We start from the raw sequence: 9,889 nt of genomic DNA, 5'->3' as shown, positions 1-9,889 counted from the left end.
GAAGCCTGAGAAGAGAACCATGCAATAGCCTGGACTCTAAACAAAATCTCCACCATCTTTTGAAATCTGCATGCGGGCAAGGCTCTGAATCTGTCTGAATCACAATCTTCTCATCCAGCAAAAAAGTTGATGCAGGTCTCTGCTTCACCCTGGGATGGGCACTGCCATCTCCCTAGTCTTATTTTCCATTCTTGGCCATACTTTGTCAGGGGGTATTCTTTCCATTTAAACTTTCTGCTGGAAAGGGCATTAAGGGGGGGAGCAAAATTACACTGCATCCTTATTTTCCATGGCACTCTGAATCCTCCTTATCATCTGATATAATGGAATTACTTTTCTATGTATCTGACCGACGCCACACGGAGCTCCTGGAGAGCAGGGATCGGTCATCATTTACTTTCTCCTTACTGCCCCCACCCCTGCATAAAAAATAAAACAAGTGGATCCCACAAATATACTCTCCACAAATGTTGAATAGGAGAGAAGGCATGAGTCATGACTGTTTATTTCATCCTACTAAATGTATGGTATTATTTAGCCTACTCACCTCGATATGCCATTAAAAAGTAAGTAGTTTTTAAAAAGTTTCCCAGAATTAGGATAGATTCACTGTGATCCACATTCCTAAAAAAGCTGTTTTACTGGAAGTATCCAGGAAGAGATATGTATCTTCAGGACAAGGAACCATTTAGAGAAAGAGAACAATGCTTTTTTTCTCTTCAAGTCAAGAAAAATCCAGTTCTGGAGTTGTGTCTACATCAGAGTGAGGGGAATTGAGCAGCTCCCTCCCTCTTCATTTTATCTTCTTGGTCTGGATGAATTCCTCTACCAGATTCTAACTGGGCCCTCAAAGCTAGCCATTTTATCTTGGGATTTGAGTTGCACAGGGTTGGGCACCACCTTCATTTAAATGCCAAAACTGCCCAGGAGAGGTTATTCCTTAGGATCAAGTATTGTTCTACCCAGAAGCTCTCTTTTCAGAGATCAGGTTAGGCTAAATTCCTTTATCAGAATGGGGAGAGGTTTTAGAGTCAGATGAACTTGAATTTAAATCCATCTGGCTTCTGCCATGACCAGCTGTGTCAAGTCCTTGTAATATAGGGGAAATGATACTTAACCAGCAAGATTACTGAGTGAGATGGTGCAGGTATTATTTTTGCGTATAGTTTAGCAACAATATATGGTCAGTAAATCCGGATTTTGATGAGGACGCTGGAACACAAATAAATGGGAGGGGAGATGCTTTGAAATTCTGGCCACTTCCCAGGAGTGGGTAGGAAAGCCCTCTTGGTTGAGATAAGACCCCATCATAAATACAGCAGCTCCTCATTAGGAGGCGCTCTCTCTTGTCATGTAACGAACTTCATTATCCTTGTTAAAGACGTCGGGCTCTCATTCATTGTTAAGTCGCTCTTGGTCTTAAAGTACTTTTTACATCTTAATATGAAACTTTTCTAATTAACCTCTGTAACTGGTAGTGTTCGGATCAAGGAGAGTACACACGGACGTGTTTCAGATAGTTCGAAAAAGTGGGACTTTTGACTGTCAGGTACTACCTTTCGAACTGTACTCCCACTTTCGAATACGGAGCGGGTGTGTTTTCAGCTTGCAGCTAGGATTTAATTCCCATTTCCTCCCAGTGGCTCTCCACGCTCCGGGGAGGTGGGGCGCCTGCCATCCGCGTGTGGTTTTGGGGTAGTAACCTCTCCCGGGGCGGCCGCCCGCCTCCACCCACAGCGGCGATCGTGACGTCACGGGCATTGCCTGGGTCCCCGCCCGGCCTATAAAGCGGCAGGTGCGCGCCGCGCCTCCGGAATGTTCGCACACCTTGGGCCTGCGCCCGAGTTGGAACGGAGAGATCCCGAGGCGAGCTCTAGGCGCTCCTCGAGCGCCCGAGCCTGGCCGGGCAGCGAGCACCGCCGCACACTGCCCTTTGTCCCCTCTCTCCTCCATCACCTCCTTTTCCAGCTGCAACTCCCGGCCAAGTTGCCGCAGAGACCGCGACGCCGCCGCGCCGAGGGACCAATGAGAGCCCCGCTGCTGCCGCCGGCGCCCGTGGTGCTGTCGCTCCTGCTCCTCGGCTCAGGTGAGGACGTCCTGGCCCGGAGCCGCCTGCCGACGCTTCTCCCGCGCCGGGAAGAGGCCTTCCCGAGGGAGGCGTCCACGTAGCTCCCTCCCTAAGCTTACTACCGGGGAGGAGGAGAAAAGCGGGCATGTGTCTCCGACGTTCCAGGCCAGGAGGAGGGTGCCGGAGATCTCCGAAAGTTTTACTCTAGTCCAGCTGCAGGAGACCTCAGAGATCCTGGGATCCAAATCCTTCCTTTTACAGATAAAGAAACCGAGTCCAGGGAGGTGAAGGGACTTCCGCAGATTTTAGGGCAGTTAAGTCCTGGACCCAGAGCAATGCGTCTTGCCTAAAGTCTCCGTCTCCTCTGTCTAGTGATTTTATCTTGACCTTCCTAGAGGGCCTCACGACGTTCCAGGGAGAAGCGAAGGCACCACCCCGATGCTGTTTTAGCGAGACCTACAAGATAAAGCAGGGGCTTGAAACTTTAGGCCCCAAATCTCACCCGGTCCCCGGTTTCGTCCCTATGTAGGAACAAGGATAATGAAATAGTGACCATAAGAGTCATTATTATTGAATATCATTTATACTGTTTTACATTCACATATGTAATCTTTTTCAAAATGTGAACACGTGTTAGGAAAGTCTGATATTTATATCCAGGCCCTGTCCCTCCAAATGGGACATTCTAGCAAACACAAATGCCTCTGGTATGTGAAGTGATGGGAATATACAGACAATATAAATTACCTGTTAAGTAATTAGATTAATGTGCCGATCTGGCAGTGTTATTTGATGTGAAAAGGAGTGTAGACCATCTGTGGAAAAGAAAACCTGGATGAAAGAAGCTCTGTAAATTGGAACAGCTGAGTTTGCTTGTTGGCAAAATGTGAAGATGCTTTCATAAGTGACTCAATCCCAAACAATAGCACATGTGCAATAACTGCTTTGATATCAGAAGATAAACATTTCTCCTGAACACAGCTGACTGGTGAGAAAGGCACTCTGCTTTACCTTTTCTTTTCTTCCGGTGTTCTTTCTCCCACAGCCCATTATGCTGCTGGATTGGGTGTCAATGACACCTACTCTGGGAAAGGGGAACCATTTTCTGGGGACCACGGCGCTGATGGATTGGAGGTTACCCCAAGAAGTGGGATGTCCTCAGGAAGTGAGATTTCCCCCGTGAGTGAAATGCCTTCTAGTAGGGAACTGTCCTCGGGGATCGACTATGACTATGCAGAAGAGTATGATAACGAACCACAAATATCTGGCTATATCGTAGATGATTCAGTCCGAGGTGAGTGGAGGAGAAGGCAAAAACATAGCCTATAAGATGTGTGTTTGCATGAGCAAAGCCATTCCCTGGATCTTGGAGTGGTTTTCTTGTGTGTCTGTCTGTTGCATACCCCGTGGGTATTTTACAGATGTGATAACTGAAGCGCAAGGTCGTTTTGCCCCGGGTTCCACAGCCAGCAAGCAGTTGAGCCAGCATGAGAACTCCAGTGTTTGATTCCACGTCCTATGCTCTTTCCCACGGGACCACATGACCGCCTTGATGAGAGACAGGCATAGACATCAGCCAGTCCTCAGCTCTTGTATCCATTCCCCACCACCATTCTTCCCCAGATACCTGCATTTTAATACAAATAAGGAAACAGAAAGTAATGGGGAGGGAGCAGTTGGACTTTAGCCTTTAAGTACCAGGTGTTGAGAAACTGGAGATTCTAAAACAACAACAACGACAGCTGCAGCAGCAACAATAATAATACAACCTTCTGGAAATATTAAAAAAGGACAAATATGCATGGATTTCAAATAGCTAAAATCATGATTTAACCCCCAATCCCATGTGTTAGTTAAATAATAGTGACCCATAGTTTTGTTCTCTCTTGCTGTTATCTGATCCTTAAAAAAAAAAAAAAAAAAAAGCTTAAATTTGTTTAAAATGAGAAGTACCAAAGTAAGAGGTAAGTATTGTTCATTACCCTCATATTACTTTGGAGTTTCAGGGCAGATGAGGTCATCAGTAAATCGGCTCTAACTATCCTACGAACATTCACTTCGGAGGCAGGACTTAATGCCCCTTCTCTCCTGACCTTAGTTTTTCTGACTCCTCTCCTGTCTGGCTCGCAGACCTGGTGAAGGGACAGCAGGTGATACCACAGGGACAGTGACTGGGTTAAGCGGCAGGTGGGAAAAGCTTCAGGGAGCCCTCCGTTTTACTCCTTAGTAACTTGTGCTTTTATGTAAGGTGGGGAAGAGGTCCATTTATACTTCTTATTTTTGGAGAGAAGATTAGAAACTGCTCTTTCAAAGAGGTTTCAAGTTGTTAACATTTCAAAAGGCCAAATAAGTTGTTAGCAGTGAAACTGACTAGTGCATTGTGAAATAGTGAAAGTTGAACTCCTTGGAAAGGCTGTGGCGCCCACGGGGTCTATGTGTGTTGCAGCGCTTCAGCATAGTGACGATTTGTCTCTGTCTACAATTTGTATTATATCTGATAATGTGCAGTAATATTCATTTAAAATGTTTCTATTAGAGGACTCATTCTAACTTGCGGTACTTATTTATCATCAAAGTTTCAATATAAAAATTGTATAACTGGTTAAACATTGCTCCTACTTTGACTATTATTAATGTTATAATAACCTGCTAAAATACTCATAATATTTATTTGTTGCTTCCTTATTCACAGGGTTCTATCTTTGATACCCTTCTCTGTGTTTCTAGTTACGACTAATGGTATTATGACCATTGTGGTATTTTCCTCTTTGTACTGGGCTCTGTTTGCTAAATACTTGCTTAGAGAAGCCTGCTCAGGTATTAGTATAACAAAATGCACAGCTCCAACATGGGGAAAACTCCTTCCTTTATTTAGCATGTGGGCATACTATATCCCTCATAGCTATGACACTGAACCAACGTTTCTGTAGTTCTAGAGTTAAGATGAGTGAGTCTCTGAAGCATCAAGTACAAATATTTCTGGATTCCTATTTTTCAAACAGATTGACCACAGAAATGAGCCCCATGGAATTAATTATAACCCATTGTCATCTGGGAGTTGGAGAAAATTGATTCATTCTAATGTGTAATTCTCAGTTTTTTCCCACTCTCAAGTAATACACAGTAATGCCCAATTATGGTACTGAGCACAAGACCGAGATGAGTAAATAAAATCAACAAATATACTAAAGTCCCAGTTTCATCAGTAGTATTGACTTATCCAAGAGAAAACATAGGATGGGGGGGAATGACAGACTTTGGCACCCCAGCACTGTCATTTTTTAGCCGCGTGTCCTCGGACATGTTACTTGTCTTCATTCAACTCCAGTGTCATCCTCCATATCAGCTGGATCGCAGTACATTCAACTGTGACCTGGGTTTAATCAAATTAATGCTCATTACCAAGAACTTGGCATGAATAAGAAATTCAAGAAATGTGTAAGATATTTCATGGATTTTTTTAGACAAGTAAATACTATTATCAATAATAATAATACTGGTACAATTAAATTCAAAATACGTTTCTAAGCTAATAAAATAACAAGGAGGCTCGGATGGTTAAGTGCCACACCATACAGATATTCTCTTTAACCAATTATTGCATATGAATTGTGTTAAATAATGAGAAAAATATGGTCATTGTCCCCATGAGCCCTCACTACTAGGACTTCTTTCTCTCATGTCTCCAAAATGATATTCAAGATGAAGAGAGACTGTTGTCAATAAATCTTTTTTTTTTTTTTAGTTGAACAGGTAGTTAAACCCATGAAAAACAGAACAGAAAGTGAAAAGACTTCAGACAAACCCAAAAGAAAGAAAAAAGGAGGCAAAAGTGGAAAAAATAGAAGAAACAGAAAGAAGAAAAATCCATGTGATGCAGAATTCCAAAATTTCTGTATTCATGGAGAATGCAAATATATAGAGCGCCTGGAAGCCGTAACATGCAAGTAAGTTTTCCTAAATTATATAGAAATCTGTATTTAAAACACCATGTTTGAAACTCCTAGATGCAGAAAGCCATTTATTTTTCCCATGTATAAACCAAGGGTTTGTAACCTTTTTCTTAAAGGACCAGCTGGAAAATAATTTAGGCTTCTTTGGTCAAGATTATGTATGTACTTACAGAACCAATTAAAATGTAACCATTTAAAAATGTAAAAACCATCCTTGGCTTGCACACTGCAAAAAACCTAGCAAATGCCTAGAATTGACCCATGGGCTATAGTTTGCTGACCCTTGGTATAAATAAAAAGGACCTAAAGGTACTCTACACATAATCCTTCATCCCCCCACAAGCCACTAGCACATTAAATGATAGTGGAATGTATTAGCTGCATAACAAGTCACTGAACTCATCAGTCGGTCATGAAAAGGAGCACAAAGAATGAAAAGGTGTGTCTTCTTGGAATATCACACCCGAACTCATCTCAACTTGTTCATATACTAATAGATCTTTGGCTTGAATGCATCCTGTCTCATGATTTTGAAATACAAATAGATGGCATGATTTTTTTTTTTTTTTTTTTTGAGTATTACAACGAAATGCCTATTGATGACCTGGAAAGTAAACCTAAAATATATGGAATGTTTTCAGTTATTATTATAATTTTTGAATGTGGGTTGTTTACAGATGTCATCAGGATTACTTTGGTGAACGGTGTGGGGAAAAGTCCATGAAGACTCACAGCGTGGTTGACAGTGATTTATCAAAAATTGCTTTAGCTGCCATAGCTGCCTTCGTGTCTGCAGTGAGCTTCACAGCGATTGCTGTTGTTATTACAGTCCAGTGAGTATGGCTTAACTTCCACTTTCCGACTACAGTAATGCCAGGTTGATTTGGTTTTTCAGTATTTCTATCCCAATGTCCTAGATCATCTTTTAGATGAATTATTCTGTCAGTGGCATGTGACCTTTGGTTATATCTTTACACTTCATGGACAGAGATCACAGAATTTGCTCAAAATTTGTATTACTTTGGCCACCATCAAAATTTAATATGTAAGGCCGCTTTTCAAACATGCTAGACATTTTTTGAACTTAAAAATCGATGGTTTTGTTTCATGTTATATCTCTACTCATGGCTACCCGCAAATCCCAGAGTGTTGGTATAGACTCTGAATATCTTTAAGCTTAAGGAGGCCTCCCAGAAGCTAATTAAGGCCTGGTTCATAGTAGGTTGTCAGAGACTCTGCTTTGGCACTAAAAAACATCACAAAGAGCTTCAAACCAGGAGCCAAGAAAAGATCTATCCTCTGCTTCTAGTAAAATGCAAAATTCTAAGTTAGATGTCATTGCATGGTACTGATTTACATAGAGCTTATGCCTGTTTTGTAATTGTCAAAGGTAATATGGGAACTCAGTTACTAAAAAAAAAAAAAATTTTCCTCCATATGGCATGGCGTAGGAAGCAGGGACAATTCTATTACTGTTCTGCTCCTGCAATATCTGCCCTGTGTTCACAATAACAGATCACCACACTTCATTTCATGACCAATGAATGTTAGAAGTAGACTGTTCCTGGTAGTAGGCACTGGTGAATATGTCAAAATGGCATTGTCTGTCAAACTGAAGTCAGTGAATTAAGGAAGTTGGGGGAGGGTGTGAATGGCTCTGTAATGACTCATGTGCTACTAGAGCTTGGGAAAAGCAATAGACTCATTATTCTAATTTTAGGTCTTGGTAAATTACTTTAACAACTGGATTGTGTGCATGATCTACCACTCCTGCCATTCAGGAAACAAGGGGTTATCTTCTGCCATTGTTTACTATTATTTTAAATGCAGATCAGATAATGATAAAAAGACACATTAAAAAAAAACTGTTTTATGATGCACATAGAGTTTGATGTGTGGTTTAAATTTGTTTTGCACACCCTGGAAATTATGTTGATCTGTTAATACCTCAAGCCAGATATGCAAATATGTTTAGGAAAAATACCCTCAGACAAATCATGATTGCTCGACATAGAAGGATAGAAGGAAAAAAATAGCCAGTTAAGGAAGATGTTTTGAAATAATTATTCAAACTTGGGATCATTCAGGGTGAAATATTTAATAATCCTTCAGAAAAGCATGGAAAAACTTTTTGTCATGTTGGCACTCTTAAAACTAAGCAGTGACTTTTCTCCTTTTCTACCATATTCCTGTGTTTGACACATAGAGCAAATAGTAGCCCAAGCCACATTTTGCTGTTTTTTCATAACTGAATTTTTTTCCCCAAACATCATGACAAAGTTCTTATGATTTTAGGAGTAATGTTTGGTAGACGGGTTAAAGACCTGTTAAAAATAGAATTTCTTGTATAACACCAAGACATTTTTAAATGACTGAGTTTTACTAGAAAGTAACAATGAATAAAACTAAAAGAAAGTACTTATTATATATAGAAATAAAGAAAACCCAACTTGTTTTGTAAGCTTGTGTGAAAAAATTCTGATCACTTAAATTAGTTGGTACAAGTGTAAAGTCCTTCTGTGGTAAAACTATACCATCTTCTTCCTCCAACTGTACATGGCACCTGTGCTAAGTGTTGAGGAAAAAAAGAAAGAATGAGGTCTTGCCATTTGCAACAACATGAATGGACCTAGAGGGTATTACGCTAAGGGAAATTAGTCAGACAAAGAAAGACATATACTGTATGGTTTCACTTACATGTGGAATCTGAAAGACAAAACAAATGAATAAACAAACAAACAAAAAGCAGAAAAAGACCCATAAATACACAGGACAAAATGATGGTTGTCAGAGGGGAGGGGGTAGGAAAATGGGCAAAATGGGGGAAGGGGAGTGGGAGATACAGGCTTCCAGTTATGGAATGAATAAGTCATGGGATTAAAAGGCACAGCATAGGGCATATAGTAATGGTATTGTAATAATTTTGTATGGTAACAGATGGTAGCTACACTTGTGGTGAGTGTAGCATAATGTATAGACTTATGGAATCACTATATTATTATACACCTGAAACTAATGTAACATTATGTGTCAACTAAAAAAAAAAGAAAAACAAAAACACATATGAATGTATTCCATGCCTTCTGAAAGTTTGTGTCTCAAGGGGTGTCTATTTAAATCTCAGTACTCTGGGAATATGTTTATATAAAGTCACCATGAACATCCCCTTAAAAAGAATGGTGGTAATATTTTATAGCTGGGTTTAAGTTTTGGCTTGGTATAGAATACAGTGTAATGGCCTATAAGGCCTCACAAAAAGGAATTCCCTGTACTCATGAAAACCCCAATCAATATAGAGATGAATAGAACTTTGATGACCATAGAATATCTTGTCTGAAGGCTTCGAAAACGATACTTCAGGGAATATGAAGGAGAAGCTGAAGAACGAAAGAAACTTCGACAAGAAAATGGAAATGCACATGCCATAGCGTAACTGAAGATAACATTACAGGTTTGAGTTTCTTTTGTAAGGATTTTATTTGTTTATTTCAGAGAGAGAGAGAGCACAAGCAGGGGGAGGGGCAGAGGGAGAGGGAGAAGCAGACTCCCAGCTGAGCAGGGAGCCCGATGCAGTGCTCCATCCCAGGCCCCTGGGGATCATGACTGGAGCCGAAGGCAGATGCTTAACAGAATAAGCCACCCAGGCGTCTCATACAGGTTTGAGTTTTAAAAGATAACTGTAGATGATATCTCATAATTTTGAAAAACATAGCATCTGTTATCTCAAGTGAAGAAAGTAAGTGTTCTCAATTATGGATACACTATGAACATTGGCTACATTGAAGTCTTATTCTTTGAGCGTGAGATGGAGTTCAATAGTGAGAAAGGACTAATACAAGGGATGTAAAGATGAGGCAGACACAACTCC

General features: G+C 40.8%; 1 protein-coding gene across 1 annotated transcript; it reads left to right on the top strand.

The window, feature by feature from the left end:
• The first annotated feature begins 1,980 nt into the window (after nucleotides 1-1,980).
• AREG (amphiregulin) lies at nucleotides 1,981-9,454 on the top strand. Its single transcript, XM_028100513.2, has 5 exons — nucleotides 1,981-2,086; nucleotides 3,114-3,362; nucleotides 5,814-6,015; nucleotides 6,699-6,854; nucleotides 9,361-9,454. Exons 1-5 carry the CDS (start codon nucleotides 2,026-2,028, stop codon nucleotides 9,452-9,454), a joined length of 762 nt encoding a protein of 253 aa, XP_027956314.1. The 5' UTR covers nucleotides 1,981-2,025.
• Nucleotides 9,455-9,889: the final 435 nt, after the last annotated feature.

This window comes from Eumetopias jubatus, unplaced genomic scaffold, assembly GCF_037043125.1.
Source record: "Eumetopias jubatus isolate StellerSeaLion01/CBP00866 unplaced genomic scaffold, mEumJub1_p1.0 scaffold_2, whole genome shotgun sequence".
NCBI classification, from domain to species: domain Eukaryota; kingdom Metazoa; phylum Chordata; class Mammalia; order Carnivora; family Otariidae; genus Eumetopias; species Eumetopias jubatus.
The sequence above is the reverse complement of the archived record's forward strand: the minus strand, read 5'-3'. Positions and strand labels throughout refer to the sequence as shown.

Excerpts from the sequence above, each read along its gene's own strand:
- AREG (XM_028100513.2), top strand. The coding sequence starts at position 2,026 with ATGAGAGCCCCGCTGCTGCCGCCGGCGCCCGTGGTGCTGTCGCTCCTG. Across the intron at positions 6,016-6,698 it reads CTGGAAGCCGTAACATGCAA|ATGTCATCAGGATTACTTTG; the intron begins GTAAGTTTTCCT and ends GGTTGTTTACAG. Across the intron at positions 6,855-9,360 it reads GCTGTTGTTATTACAGTCCA|GCTTCGAAAACGATACTTCA; the intron begins GTGAGTATGGCT and ends TCTTGTCTGAAG.